At 53.5% G+C, this 16,025-nt stretch overlaps 1 protein-coding gene across 2 annotated transcripts in view; it reads right to left on the bottom strand.

The window, feature by feature from the left end:
- The window catches only part of KIF26B (kinesin family member 26B), a 366,533-nt gene that overhangs the window by 225,166 nt on the left and 125,342 nt on the right, over nt 1-16,025 (bottom strand). For both annotated transcript variants that reach the window (XM_059677744.1, XM_059677743.1), the window contains one exon: nt 7,891-8,427. In XM_059677744.1, the coding sequence (XP_059533727.1) occupies nt 7,891-8,427 (537 nt within the window). The remainder of the gene's footprint in view (nt 1-7,890; nt 8,428-16,025) is intronic.

Genomic DNA, 16,025 nt, shown 5'->3' with positions numbered 1-16,025 from the left:
ATTCCTGCTGCCCGGCAAGGGAAAGCCCATGACCCAGCTCCAAAACCCCCAGTGACCGCCTCCTGCAGACCAACTTCAAAAGTGATCCCAGTCACACATTTTCCCAAGCACTTCCCATGCACCGGATCCTCGCGATGGTGAAGTGATCGGGGCGGTTCTAGGAAAGACCATGCGCCAGGTCCGAAGAGCCTGCAGGGAGGATGAGCTTCCTTCCCCACAAGTTCAAGTCCCTCTGCACCCACCCCCCACCCTCCTGCCCGCCAGCATGGAGTGCTTTCTGCGGTTCTCACAGCATGAGCCGTACATGGCGCTAATTGCTACTACAGCGGAGAGGGCTGCGGCCTGCGTGTTATGATGCTGCGACAACAGGGAAGTCTGAGACCACGGAAAGCCAGCGTGCAGGGCATCACCCCTCATTCTCTTGCTAATGTGCTGTCTGACCCACAGGGCCCTGCCGCTGGTGGGCGGGACGCACAGCCCGGTCCTGGCCACACCGCAGGTTCTGCAGCACCTCCTCGGGCCGCACGCCTCATCCAGCATCTCCTGCCCAGCTGTTCAGCTACCAACGCCTGCCGGGGGCCTGGGTCCCTATGGCAGCTGAGGAGATTACCAAGGCTCTGCAGCTTCAAAGCACGCAAATGCAGTCTCTACGTGTAGAGTTCTATAGGTCGCAAGTCCGAAGTGGGTCAGAGGGCTGTTCTGGGGGCTCAAGAGAGACGCCGATTCCTTGACTTTTCCAGCTTCCAGAGCAGGGATGGGGAACGTCCAGGCCAAGGGCCACATAAGGCCAGCAAACTCATGTGGCCTGGCCCTGCCAAGGCTTCAGGGGTGAGTGGATTTAACCTTTGACCAAATACAGCAGGCTCATTTCTAAGCTGATGATGTTGTATGGCCCTCGAATGATGTGATCAGTATCCACATGGCCCTGGGCAGGAAAAGGTTCCCCACCCCTGGTGGACAGGCCGCCTTCACCCCTTGGCTGCTGCCCCCCCCCTCCAGCTTCAGAGCCAGCAGCGTGGCCTCTTGCCCTTTTCTGCTCTCTGCTGTCATGCTCACACTGCCTCTCTGACCTCCCCGCCTCCCTCTTATAAGGGCCTTCGTGGTTGTAGCAGACGCACCCGGATAACCCAGAATGGTCTCCCCATCTCAGTCCTCAACTTAATCACACCTGCCAAACACCCCCTTGACAATGCACAGGGGGTCAGGGCGGGAATGTCTGGGGGGCCTCGTTCAGCCTCCCACACCAGGGCAACGGCCAGAGAAACACTGTTTCTGACATTTCCTGATGACATTTGTGGGTTCCCTTCCGACCGTGGCCCTGCCTCGGGAATGTGACAACCCCTTTGGAATTCCACCCGGAGCAGCACTTCCTTGAGAAGTCCTGTCTGCGACCGAATACACAACTGATTCCTTTTCTTGAGCCCATGGTTTGTCATGAAGCATAAGGATAAATAACTCCCTTGACCTTCCATAAACAGGACAAAACAAAGCCCGTGATGCTAAAAAAAGGCCTTCTGATGTCACATCTGCAGCCTGGGACATCTCCTGCCCTGGCTGGGCAGAAACAGCGCCGAGGGGGCAGCAGACGTACACACCGGGGCCGGAAGCGGAAGGGCGCTTGTGTATTTCAGAGGACAGACGGCCGAGCAAAGGACGTGAATGGGAATTCTCTGCTCCTGGCCCACGGCAAGCACCTGGCCCTGCTCCTCCTCCACCCGTGGCTTGGCCGGGACACCCAGCGCACGGGGGCACCACGCGCCTTGGACATCGCTGCTTCTGGGCTCCGTGAGTCCATCACAAACAAGGGCCCTGAGTCCGGAGCATGAGCTGCCTCCCTGCGGCTCGCCTGTCTTTCCAGCACTAGGAGGTCCTCCAGAAAAAGGGCCAGCGCTTGCCCAGCCGGCGTGGCTCAGTGGTTGAACGTTGACCTATGAACCAGGAGGTCACAGTTCAATTCCCAATCAGGGCACATGTCCAGGTTGCGAGCTCGATCCCCAGTGTGGGGCGTGCAGGAGGCAGCCGATCAGTGATTCTCTCTCATCATTGATGTCCCCCTCTCTCTCCCTCTCCCTTCCTCTCTGAAATCAATAAAAATATTTTTTTAATAAAGGGGCAGCACCCTGTCCCCCCACCAGGCCTCCGACCACTGCAGAGCAAGGCCTGGTCCTGCGGAGACCCCACGGCTTAGCGAACTGGGGTGGCTTCTGGCTGGTGCTGCTGCCGCGTCCCTCGTGCTCACCCGTCTTGAAGAGTAACCTCCCCGATGCCCGTGCTTTCTAGACACGATGCATTTCTAAAGATGTAACAGGACACGCCCTCCCTGACTTCAGCCGGAGTTCAGTCTAGCATTTCCTGGGCCCTGGGTTCCCACGGTGCTTGGTGAGAAAGCAGGGTCATTCTCACCAAAGCCGCTTCCCTCGCTCGAGGAATGCACGCTGAATGATCCATTTGGATTTGTGACTCACGCACTAATCTAACATCTTCTTGAATTTTCTTGATAAGGTCAATTTATCAAAACCCTAAGAAACAAAGTACTTCTACCTTTCAAATCTCCCTGGATTGAGTGTGGCATCAAAATTCTAGTCATTGCTACCAAGGACCTAATGAGTATTGTCAAGGATATTTTGGGTTAAAGATTTTTGGATTTCCACCAAAAATCTTAGGGTTCGAATAGATTTTTTTGGCCTGCAATTTTCCCCCAAAATCTAGGGCCCATCATAAGAAACACCTTTCGTGTTTCCCTGAGACTAAAGCTTTCTCTAACGACCACCCAGTTTTACACATTTAGCTGCTGGGAGGGACATGAGAATAAAATGGACCCACGTCCTCAGTGAGTCTGTGATCCAGCAGAAGAGACCACACCAAGATTCAGGAAGCTGAACAAAAGAAACTTCCTCTCTCTCAGCCTCGGGGTTCTCCTCTAGCGAACGAGGGGGTTGAAATAGGCAATCCACATCGGTATCCCTGCCTTATCCTTTATAAAACAGTTTCATTTTTTTCTTAATTTCCCTCCACAATAGTCGTACAAGATAGGGATTTCATAGGAAGAAAACAGACTAAGATGTTAAGCTACTAAACTGAGGTTCAACAACTGGTGGGGACAAGGACTTGAACGAGGCATCCACTCCTCCATCCTAAAGGAGTGGATGCTGTCATTCTGTGATTCTGGAACCTTCTATGATGCTGAGTGTTATGTGTACAGTCTTTTCTGCAGTTTGTTTACTGTAATGAATGGAAAGCAGGCAAAAGCAGCTGCCCTTCAAAACCAGTTAATGTATGGCTGGCTACAAGGAACTCATCAGTCAAAACTCATGAGGTCCATGAAGGCTCTAGACCAGTGATGGCGAACCTTTTGAGCTCGGCGTGTCAGCATTTGAAAAACCCTAACTTAACTCTGGTGCCGTGTCACATATAGAAATGTTTTGAAATTTGCAACCACAGTAAAACAAAGACTTATATTTTTGATATTTATTTTATACTAGGGGCCCGGTGCACGAAATTCGTGCACTGGGTGTGTGGGGGGGAGTGTCCCTCAGCCCAGCCTGCCCCCTCTCACATACTGGGAGCCCTCAGGCGTTGACCCCCATCACCCTCCAATCGCAGGATCGGCCCCTTGCCCAGGCCTGACGCCTCTGACAGAGGTGTCAGGCCTGGGCAGGGGACCCTCATTTCCCCCCATCACTGGTTCTGCCCCCAGCCCAGGCCTGATGCCTCTGGCCCAGGTGTCAGGCCTGGGCAGGGGACCCCCAGACCCCTCCGATTGCTGGCTCTGCCCCTTGCCCAGGCCTGACGCCTCCGCCAGAGGTGTCAGGCTTGGACAGGGGACCCCCATCTCCCCCCAATCACTGGCTCTGGCTCCCGCCCAGGCCTGATGCCTCGGCCAGAGGAGTTGACCCTCATCACCCTCTGATCACCAATCACCGGATCAGCCCCTTGACCAGGCCTGAGGCCTCCGGCAGAGGTGTCAGGCCTGGGCAGGGGACCCCCAGCTCCCTGTGGTTGCAGGCTCCGCCCCTGCCCAGGCCTAACGCCTCTGGCTGAGGCGTCCGGCTCGGGCAGCGGGAACCTGCAGCTGCAGCGGCCCCGCGATCGTGGGCTTCGCTTTAGGCCCAGGCAAGGGACCCCTAGCTCCGGGGACTGCCAGCTTCGACCGTGCCCAGCTCCCATCGCTGGCTCCACCCCTACTTCCTGCTATCACTGGCCAGGGCGAAAAAGGCACCTGATTCTCCGATCATGGCTGGGGGGCAGGGCAAAGGCGGCCCCAGGGCAAGTTCAAGAGCAAGCATGTCAAACTCGTGGCCCGCGGGCCACGTGCCTCATTTATTTGGCCCGTGTTAGCCTTTGAGTTTGGCAGCTTGTTCTAGAGCCTTTTCTGCCTTCACGTTTGCACACAGGTTGTGGCAGATGTCTGCAAGCTCACAGAAGGAAGTCTTTCTTCGGAAGCTGACCACAGATGGTTGCCCGGTGCTGTGGGTAATGGTGCTCGATGGATCTGAGAGCCTCCTATCGCCCACACATAGGTACCCCTGCTCACTATTACAAACCCGTCCTGGTCTTTGCCATCCTCTTTAAAAGGTAAAGGGCAGTGTCCTTTCCTCCTGCTTCTCAGGCCCCGGGCTGTGAGTGAGGAGCAGCACCCCAGCAGTGACAGAGCCTGGGTGCCTCTCTGCCCGGGACCGGCCCTGGCACCGCCCCAGCGGGCCAGCTGCTCTGTGTGGAAGGAGGTAGAGTGAGCAGGAAAAGTGAGGTCACCCTCAGAGCAGTCAACCATCTCTGCCAGGCGGGCCAGACGGTGAAGTGCAGAGAATTTACAGCAGGGAGATGTCCCCAGCAGGAGACACGCAGTCTGGCCTGGCCCGGAGCCCGCGCCGCAGGGCACCGGGAGGACGGCCGTGCCACGGGGATGTTGACTCCCAGCCAGGCACCGAGTTGCTTTATCCCAGAGAGAGTTCCTCCCCGCGCTTCAGCTATGGCTCGAGGGAAATGCATGAATCGGGCTGCTCCGGGGTTGGCCAGAAGCCATCAGATCCGCCCAGGACAATCGCAGGTTGTGGCTGGCGGGAATGCTGTTTGCAGCCGGCTTTAGGCCACAGCGGCCCACCCTTGCCCCGCGGGCTGAACTGGGAGCCCTTCTATGTGTCCCCCACGCGGCCTGGGCATCTCCCCGCCTTTGCACTGACCTCCCTGGCTTATCACCGGAGGCTCAGCTGCCTCCTCCCCTAAGGACCACAGACAGGAACCTGAGTTTCCAGCCCAAAGCAGGAGGCCCACCCAACACCTAGCACAGCGCCTGGCACTGGGTTAGAGCTCAGTAAACATCTGTTACCGCTCAGGAAACTCCTTCTCATCGGAGCTGGAGAAGAGGAGGGACAGAGAGCATCATTACCCAAATTACAGAAATGTGCCACCACCCCGATCTTCCCTTTAGGCAGCATCTCCAGCTATCCCTCCGCCTCACACCAGCCTTCCAACACCTGGAATGTTGTACATGAAAGCGCCACTTCCGGGTCCTCTGTCTGTGCTCATCTGGGCTGGGCAGCAGCCGAACCTTCTACTCAGCACCTGGCTCATGTTACCCGTGCTTCGGGCCGGGAGGTTGAAGTGGGAGTCATCCCTGGAACAGGATCATGTGACAAGCGCAACCCGAGACGCGTTGGAAATCCGACGTGGGTAGAAGGATGTGCACCAGACCGTTTTACGTAGAGTAGCAAGACCCTGCACTCTACGAATTGATGCCTGGTCATATAAATTAGGTCACAGTCACAGAATGGATAGTATTCATATAATGGAATATTGTGCTACCATTAGGTCATATTTTAGCAAAATAGACAACGCCATGGGGAAATGCACCCAGCATATCCAGCAAAAAGCAGATCACAGAATGGGACGTGGTCACCATTTTACCAATTGTGGGTATACAGAGGACTTAAAGAAATAGACCCAAATGTTACACCATCTATTTCTGGGGGATGTTGATTTTTTAAAGTCTTATTTGAACTTTTTCATATATTTTTTTTATTTTGTTTTACCACAGACATGGGTTACTTTTTGTCATTTTCAAAACCGGCTGTTTTAAAACTGCAAACGGAAGAGGCATGCTATTTGCCAACGGGAAGGAGCTCTTCTGCTCCAGCCCTCGACGGTCAAGTTCAAGCTCTGGACCGCGAAGCCACCCAGGGTGCCACTGGCTCCGCGTTATACTTATCCCCACAGCCCAGGAAGTTCTGCCCGAGAGTGAAGTGGCAGCCGGGCCCCTGCAGGTCAAAATAGGAGCCCTTTTATTTGGGGTGCGTGTCTGCAAAGGAGCCACCCTGGAAACGCTGTGGGCAGCAGGTAGTTCTGGGGGTGCCGGGAGCAGCCAAGTAGGGGAACCCCTTCCTCTCGGCAGGAGAGAGCTGGTCTTGCTTCTGTCACTAACTGTGGCCACAGGCCATTCAACTTCAAATTCAAACGAAAAGCTGACATCTGCCCTGGCCCCCTCATAGGCCTGTTCTAGGGTTCAACACAATCCTGGGTGCGCTGTATGTTGTAAGCTACGGAGCACCCAGTGAATCAATGTCTGCCCGCCCAAGAACGTGTACTTCATAAGATAATGATCCATGCTCCCAATTTTTATTTTTATTGCAAGAAATCATGAGAAGCGATCTATATTCCTTCTCGCACTCTAGAAAAGTTACCAGGAAGCTCATCGGCCACGGTCAACTCATGTATGTTTCCCTGTACCTGTGCCCCGTGAACAAAAACGATGCTCTGTGTCCACTCAACTTGCTGCTTGCTTCTCTTGGGCACATGGACGGACTGACTCTCCCAGGCTCCCCGGAGGAAAGGTGGGGCCAGGAGCCTGGACTCTTGCCACTGGAATGTGGATGGACATTAACGACACCCTTCCAGGCTGGGCCCCCAGCCTCCCTGTGAGATCCTCCACACTCCCTCTTCCCTGCTTGCTGCTTCATATACTGGGTGCATTTTCCCATGCCATTATCTATTTTGCTGAAATGTAATGTCTAATGGTAGCATAATATTCCATTATATAAGTACTACCCATTATAGGAATGGGTCCTAATTTATGTGACCAGGCATTGATTTGCAGAGTTTAGAGTTTTGCTGTTCTACATAGAATGGTCTGGTGCACATCCTTCTACCCAGGTCCTGGCTGGTTGTGCAAGGTCTAGCGAAAGGCTCTGAGGACCCGAGGCCCCTGCAGCATGTTGGCATGTTAGGTAGGGGAGCCCGGGTCCCTACATCTCAGTGGAAGGCCACCCTCCGCCCAAACATCAACACAACAGAGATATGAGAAATACATACCCCGAGCTCATTTGTTACACCAGTTATCTTCCCTGACTGATACACTGCATGACCCTGGGCACCTCTCCCTCCACAGGGACAGTCAACGCTTTCGCAGGGGACAAAGGGAACACATACGGCAAACGCAACACTCGTCCAACAGAGAACTCAGCCAAGAAAAATTAAGAGAATTTGTTTTGGTTCCTTGGCCGATTTAAGACCTGCTATCTTATTCCTATAGGAAAACTTGGGAGTGTGCGCTAACTTCAACAACTGAGAAAAGATAATGACCAAAGTGGAAACCGGTGTGGTAACCTCCCGGCAAACAGCAAAGGGTTATGGTCCCTCGAGGTGGGAGAGGTTGGGGAGGGAGTCTACACCTCCTGTAGACACTGTGGACAATGGAAGCAGAGTGTTATCGTGGGTCAGTGGCTTCTCACGTGTTTTATCCGTGGTTAGCAATGTCCACGGGGGCCACGTGGAAGCATCAGGCTCTGAGCTGGGGAGTTTCCAGAAGCACAAGAATGGAGAAAGGCAGCGTCACCTGCGCACTTCTCTGCTCTGACTCCGACCAGCCCTGCTCTGCCTTGCTCAGGGACTACTCACCTGGTAGGGGTACAGGGTGACCCCATTGGTTCTTGACAGGGACCAGGTGCCATCCAGGTACTGGTGAGCCTGGATGGCCACGGAGCTGAGGATGTTCCCGTTGCTGGGGCTGGTGGCCATCTGGAGGCTGACCTTGGCCTGATGGGTGGGGGACACACTCTTCTTCTCGGCCCCATTGCTGACGCCCAGGCTGTTGGGTTTGCCGTTGTGCTTGTTGGTGACGAAGGCCGCGTAGTTGGAGGAGGCGTAGGAGGCGGGCACAAAGGCCCAGTCCCGGGGCGGCGGCAGCCCGCCCACGTGCCGGGACCCCCCCAGTGCGGGGATGCTGGGCAGGGGTGGGGGCGAGCCGGGGGAGCCGTCGTAGTGCTCGCTGCCCGCTGCCTGCTCCAAGGTCACCACCATCTGGATGGCCTCCTGCTTCAGCTGGTTCAGGTGCGTCGCACAAATGTCACAGCGGTTGTCCCTGTCATTCCAGGCCTTGCGGGTGGTGTTGGGGACCTGCAGCTTGTCGTGGATGACAGCTGAGAAGGCCGGGTCCTGTGGAACACACAAGCAGAACAAAGGGGAGCCTGGTGAGCACGCTTCAGATGCCGGTTTACATACACTAAGTCCCAGAGTTACATACACAAAGTCCCAGAGTTACATACACTAAGTCCTAGAGCAGTGGTTCTCAACCTTCCTGATGCTGTGACCCTTCAATACAGTTCCTCATGTTGTGGTGACCCCAACCATAAAATTATTTTCGTTGCTACTTCATAACTGTAATGTTGCTACTGCTATGAATCGCGTAATGTAAATATCTGATATGCAGGATGTATTTTCATTGTTACAAATTGAACATAATTGAAGCATAGTGATTGATCACAAAAACAATAAGTAATTATATATGTGTTTTCCGATGGTCTTAGGCGACCCCTGTGAAAGGATCGTTCGTCCCCCAAAGGGTCGCGACCCACAGGTTGAGAACCGCTGTCCTAGAGTTACTCAAAGTGCTGGATTGACATCCCACAGAAATGAGCACAGGAATGAGGCAGAAGAGCCCCTAGGTGACATGCACATTTCACAAACACAAGGCTTTTATAGCAGAGACTTAAATTGTTGAAAATGAAAGATTTCTCAGCACCCTCCTTGCCAGGCCAGTCAATACATTGCAGGTTCTTCTCCTTGTGTCTGAAGGATTATGACCGCACCTGGGTCCCCCACCATGTCGCTAGTAGGCACACGTTTGTCCAGGCGCGGCGGGCTGAGCACAGTCCTTCTGGACAAGTGCCCTGTGACCCGGCCCCTGGGAACCGTGGGAAGCTGGTAACGAAGGGAGGGGCTGCCTGTGACCCCGAGCAGAGATTCTGTTCCAGCAAAACCTTGGCCTCATGAGCACCGTGTGCCACGTGCCACGGGAGAAAACCAAACTCAGCCATCCTGGCCCGAGACCCAGCCAGCTCCAGCGGCCAGCCAACCTCGCAGACTCATTCCGCTGACCTCTGAGGGGCACGCTGGCCATGCCTGATTCCGAATCCCGATATCCTGATCAATCACAAGGAAACCATCCCCTTGACAGGCAGCCCAAGTTACTGTCCCCACGAAGTTCATCTAAAACCGCTGTTAAAAACCCGTTAGCACGGAAGCCCTGACCCAAGAGAGGTCAGGAAATGACTGAGGACGCTTTCTTTCATTTCCTTTGCTTTACTTTTTCCAGGAAGGCAGGACTGCACAGAGAACTAAGCAGCAGGTGTGTTAACTGGGCATCAAAACACGTGGGGTCCAGCTCCAGTTCTGCCACGCATTAGCTGTGCGACCCTGGACAACTGCCTCAGCCTCCCGGAACCTGTCATCGGGCACACACACCTTTGTCGTCAGGCCCTTCCGGCTCCATTTGTAGGGAAACGGGGACAGAAGAACACAGAGCCCATGCTTGCGGACAGAGCGGCCGGCCATATCTGGGGCCTGGTTGACCTTTTGAGATTCAACAATTGTTGCAAATAACTGATGAGGCTTCTCTCGAGGCCTATCTTCCTCAAGGACCCAGGAGAAAACCTGCCTTCCTGAAACCTGCTGTCAGCTTTTATGGGGGGGGGGGAGCCCCCTCAGGGCCGAGCGGGGCTGAGTGAGCTGAGGGTGAGGGTGAGGGCAGGGGTGTGGGTCACCAGGGCGGCAGGAAGCTCAGCGGCGGGAGGGCCGTTCTTCATTACGATCCATCTTGATTACAGTCCCCAGCATCTTGTTTTCCTTGTTTCACTACCCTGAACAGCCCCTCAGCGTGCACTGATTAATTGATTAATAAATCAAGAGGCCTCTTTACCCAGCAGCAGCAAGGAGTGGCTCCGGAGGTGGAAACTCGAGACGGTCACATGAAACAGTGGGGAGCAAGAGGAGGTCAAGGTCGATCAGGTCCGGCTGACAAAGTGACGCAGACCAAGGAGACCTGCCCGCGGGGTCCGTCTCAATGCCTGTGCTCTGTCCACAGTTTCAAAGGGCAACTCGGAGCACGTGGGGCCCACAGGGGCCCCTTCTGGACCATCCCAGAGCAGACTGTCCCCTCCGCTTCCAGATGAGCTCACTGAGCCCCAAAGGGTTCAGAGCTTGGACAATGCCCAGACCTCTTGGCCACGAGTCCACAACATTTCACTGCAAGAGCCCAAGAGCAGTATTCATCAACGGACTCACATTTTTTTACACCAACATCTGAGGTTTTCTCGCCATTCATCTGGGAAATGGTCATTTGTTCAAAAGGAATTTATTTGGACCCCCCCATATGGGTCGAGATATAGCCTCTTGCTTTTCTTCGCATAACATTACATAATGAGAATCTTCCCGTATCCGCAAATGTCATTTGAAAATGTGGTTTTTTAATGACAACATGGTGTTTATCCTTCAGGTGTTTCATAATTCATCTATTCACTTCCACCTTCCACCATCGTGGTGGGAGAAATTGGAGACGGCGGTGGCAGAAATCAGAGACCACCATTCAAAACCAATCCGCAACCCACGGCTTCTGCCATCAGGCACCCACGGACTGGGTTCGAGAAGCCTCTGATTGCTCACTTAGAGTGCTTGTGACCCCAGTCACCAGCAGAAGCGTCACAGGAAGGAGGCAGACACACGACCAGGGCCATCCGCACGTGGCAGCTGATTTTAGGTCCTTGTGGAGGCTGCACCGACTCGGGCATCTGCAGCTGGATGGCACATCTGCTCTGCAGAACCGCCGGGAGCCTGTTCGCTCTTCTTCTTGGTTTCGACTACTCTCCCTGGAGGCGGTGCCTCCTTTGCTCCACGTACTGCCCTTTGTTGCGCAACTCCTAACAACTAACAAGTAACACACGTCGGCCACCTAATGAGCCAGGCCCTGCAGCATGCATGGGAACGGTTTCTGTCCTGATTCACAGTCAAGGGCACTTCTTGGTGCCTGGACTACCTAATGCCATGTCCCTGTGCTGCCACCTCTAGCTCTAGTCCAGACCAATCAACACACACACACACACACACCACACACACGCAGCTCAGTGCCCCCCTCCTGGCTCCCAAGGCATCAACAACGCAGCTGACCACCAGTCTGAGCAACACGGCCACAGCCAGCCGCGAGCCCCCTGTCGCCTTGTCCAGGGCAAAGCTGAGATGGGCCCTTTAATGAGCAACTGCCCCCTGATGTCCATGAGGAGTTCCTAACGTGACGCAGCCTGATCTGGAGCCTGTGGGAGTTCTTATCATCAAAAGGCCTCCGTAAGGCAAGAGAGCCATCCTGGGGGAACTAAAACCCCTTTCAAGGGCTTGTCCGTACGCTATAAATATTCAGTGCAACTCAAACCTTCAAAGAGGAACGGCCCACAGGCACAGCCTTCTGCGCGTGCTGGAATAGAGGAGAGCGCTGCGAGGCAGAGCCTCTGGTGATAGCAGGAAGGAAAGAGAAAAGGAGCCTTCAGAGCCGTGGGTGACTCACGCTTGCTAAGCTTCCCTGACGCAGACGCCAGCAGGACGCCGGGGCCCCAGTAGACAAAGAGAAGAGCAGCACTGACCAGCTGACACCCAGGCACCTGGGCCGCAGGAGGAATGAATCAGGCACCAGAATCGCATGCTACCCAGCTCGAGGCCTTCCGAGACATTCATGTTGTCTGTGCTGATTCATCCTGTGACGTCAGGAAAGACGCAACTAGGAACAGCGGGAAGCCAGGCACAAGCTGAACCTCTTACTTTTTAAAGGGTTTTTTAAAAATTGATTTTAAGAGAGAAAGGGAGAGAGATGAAGAGAGAGAGAGATACATCGATGTGAGAGCAGACCATCAGTCGGCTACCTCCTACACACCCTCTACTGGGGACTGAACCTGCAACCTGGGCATGTGCCCTGACCGGGAATCGAAACCGTCCCCTTTCGGTGCACAGAACAACACCCAACCAACTGAGCCACACCAGCCAGGGAGACCCTTGGCTTTTAAAGTCCCACTTCTCATTTCTGCACGTATGACAATGGGCCACTGGGGTACCTGGGCAACGTGGTCATCCTAAACGTTCAAGGTGAAGGTTCTGTGCTCAACACACTCTCATCTTTCAAAAATAATACAAAAGTATGTTTATCCCCCATCTTCCAGGAAGAGGAATTCAAGAAAACACGTCACCGATTAGAAAACTGGAGAGGTTCCCCAGAAGGAAGGTGGGATGAATGAAGTTAACGCTTGGCAACCTCAGCCTCCCCGAGCAGTGACCGCCACAGAGAGCAAAGCATATGCCCCTGACGGTTTCCGGCCCCTTGCTTCCTTTAGGGGCACTTCAGGGAAGGGGTGCTGCCAGGCTCTGAAGGCCTCTTGTTGTCTAATGGCCGTCATCGGTTAACTCATGTCCTGGGAAGACTCGATCTAAGAGATGCTGTGAAATCTCTCTCCTCTCGCAGGCATCCAAGGCCAGGCCCGTGACTGGGAGTTCGCCATCTCCATCCCTGCCCGACCTTCTCCTCAACTCTGACCTTATACCCAGACCCCCGGGAAAACATCACCAGGTGAATACCCTTCTACTTGACAAATCAGAATTAACTGTATTTGCCCCTAAACCTGTCTTTATTCCAACAGTGAGGAGTGAAGTGAATATTGTTGTTATTCACTCTGGCATCCAGGCTGGAAGTCTAAAACCTCCCACATCCATCCCTTTTCTCTTCCATCCGTCGCCAAACATGGAGATGGTACTTCCCAAGGCCGGAGCTGACCCTGTAATCACGCCCCCGGCCATGCTGGTGCTTTCAGCACTTCTCACATCTCCACCACCTCCCACCATCACGCTAGCCTTGACTTCGCCACCCGCCTCCAAACAATCCTATAAGATAAAGGGCTAATATGCAAATTGACCAAACAGCAGAACAACCAGTCGCTATGATGCACACTGACCACCAGGGGGCAGGTGCTCAATGCAGGAGCTGCCCCCCGATGGTCAGTGTGCTCCCACAGGGGGAGTGTCCCTCAGCCAGAAGCTGGGCTCTCGGCTGGCAAGCGCAGCGGTGATGGCAGGAGCCTCTGCCACCCCCAAGGCAGCACTAAGGATGTCCAACTGATGGACATCCCCCAAGGGCTCCCAGACTGCGAGAGGGCACAGGCCTGGCTGAGGGACCCCCCACCCCCCAGTGCATGAATTTTGTGCACAGGGCCTCTAGTTATCTTAATAACATAGAAATTGTGAAAGTGAAAGTTTGCAAAACAATGGATGGCAAACCCCAAGTGAATCTGAACCAAGAATATAAACACTCTTTCATAACCATTCAAATATTTGGATTCGGCTTTTTACGAAGATGGCTCCAACAGCTAAGAGGGAGGTCCCTGCCCCTCCCAAAGCAGGAGCCAAAGCAAGGGCTTCGAAGGCAAAGAAAGTGCGGAAAGGCATCCACAGCCACAAAGAAAGGACCCACACATCACCCACCTTCGATGGCCAAAGACACTGAGGCTCTGAAGGCCGCCTGAATATCCTCAGAAGAGCGCCCCCAGGAGAAACAAGCTTGCCCACTGTGCCCCCATCAAATCCCCCCGACCACCGCGTCAGCCACGGAGAAGCTCGAAGACAGCAATACGCTGTGTTCACTGGATGTCAAAGCCAACGGGCACCAGGTCGGACAGGCTGTGGAGAAGCTCTATGACATTGATGCGGCCAAGGCCAGCACCCTGGTCAGGCCTGATGGCGAGAAGGCCTGTGTTCGACCGGCTCCTGACGATGCTGCTTCGGATGTTGCCAAAACAATTGCATCATCTAACCTGAGTCCAGCTGCCTAATGCTAAACAGAAACATTTTACACTGAAAAAATTCTTTTGGATTCAGATGTGTCTCAAAAACTGGTATTTTTTCCACGTCGGTAGAAACGGAAAGAAGAGTCAGATATTTGGCCGAATCTTAGTTCGGCATTGGCAGAAAGGGGCATCTGAACATCTGAAACCGAAGGATGGGCCCAAAATGCCAACCAGCGGACATAACGTCTTCCTCAGGAAGATTTGGGTCCTCGATGGTCACCAGCCCCCTGACCTTCACCTCTCACGTCCACATGTGCCAGACGGGTGTGGAAGGCCAAAGGGACAGACAGGACCAGGACAAGCTGGAGTCTTGTCTTTCTCACGTGAGATGCTGCTCACCCAGGGGTCACGTTGAATCTACCAGAATGTGTGAGAATTAGTTCGCTCAGGTGTGACCTGACAGCCGAAATGGAGGGGCGGCAGCGACTCACCATGCCCTGACCTCACAGACCTGCCTCGTTAACACGGAACTTCCCTGGAAACTTCCTCTGAACCCCCGGGTCCGCATGATCACTAGTCTGCTCCGTGGGCCCAAAGCACTCACTCAGCAACACGGATCACACACGCACAGGATCCGAGCGGGGGAAAAGGATGGATGTAAAGGCGCGCTGGGTAATGAGATCAGAGACCAAAACCCGTCGCAGGAAGAGATGTGAAATGTCAGGCCAGAGCTGTTCTACACCAGAAGCCAAATTAACCCGGAATGTAGTGACGGTGCCCGGCCTACACAATTCTGCTCGGATTTAAGCAGAAACGGAGCCTGTTAAAGACACCAGGGAGGTTGGGGTTTGAGTGACGGGTCCCACACGTGAGACCGTGGGAGCCAGAGGCGGGTGGGATGCCAGGAACGGCTGGACTGTCGCTGCCACGCGTGAAAAGTGTCGCAGATGATAAGACCTATCTGCTTCAAAGGAAAAGGGTTGGGGTTTTTTAAATAGAACTTAAGATGATTAAGAACAGTTCATGAATTACTCGAAAGAACAAGCGAGGGGTTTCTTATCACGACCACAGAAAAAGTATTTTTATGTCTAAGTCTCATCTTTTCCAACTGCATAACATGGACGGTGTCTCTTGATTCTTCTGAAGACTTCTGGTTAAGGATATGGGCGGTTCGAGTCCCTCCTGGGTCATGTAGAAGCTGTGTGACCAGGAGCTATATTTTAAAAACCTACCCCAGCTTCAGTCTCCTTAGGTGTAAATTTAGAAATTGACAGCAGACCCTATATCGGGTTAAGCAAGGACTAAATGTGTTAAAACATGTGACATGTTTAGCATCATCCTGGTTCTAATAAATGCGACATAAATGGTAAGCAATCAATATCAACTAGAGGCCCGATGCATGAAATTTGTGCAAGGGGCTCGGCCTCGCAGTCCTGCCTGCCTCGGCTGGCCCTCACAGCCCTGGCTTCATCCGGAAGGTCATCCAGAAGGACGTCCGGAAGGTCACTCAGCTTTCCGGTCTAATTAGCATATTATGCTTTTCTTATTATAGATGTTATACTTATAAGTATGTGATACAGCACCTTGTATATAGAACTACAGTGCCACCGATGATGATGACGATGACAGCAATGAGGATTTTAGTCACTATATTGATATGTGGCTATTAAGCAGCCTATTATCTGGGAGGACTTAACAAACACTTTTGGAATTAAGAGTGACTTAGAATTGATCTTTGGTTGACCACCTCCTGCATTAGGGTAAGTCAGGGTCTTCTTAAATGAAACCCAAATAAGAATGGGTCCTGGCATTCCTGAGCTGGGACTGGATGGCTCCTCGCCTTCCTCTCTAGGTTAAGAGTAGTTCATTTCCATGGATCTGAGTTTCCATACGATGCTTCTCAACAGGAAAGTATTCTTAGTTTCTCCGTTTGGAGTACAT

The sequence above is a fragment of the Myotis daubentonii genome, chromosome 20, assembly GCF_963259705.1.
Source record: "Myotis daubentonii chromosome 20, mMyoDau2.1, whole genome shotgun sequence".
In the NCBI taxonomy this organism is placed as follows: domain Eukaryota; kingdom Metazoa; phylum Chordata; class Mammalia; order Chiroptera; family Vespertilionidae; genus Myotis; species Myotis daubentonii.
This window is presented reverse-complemented; position numbering and strand designations above follow the sequence as displayed.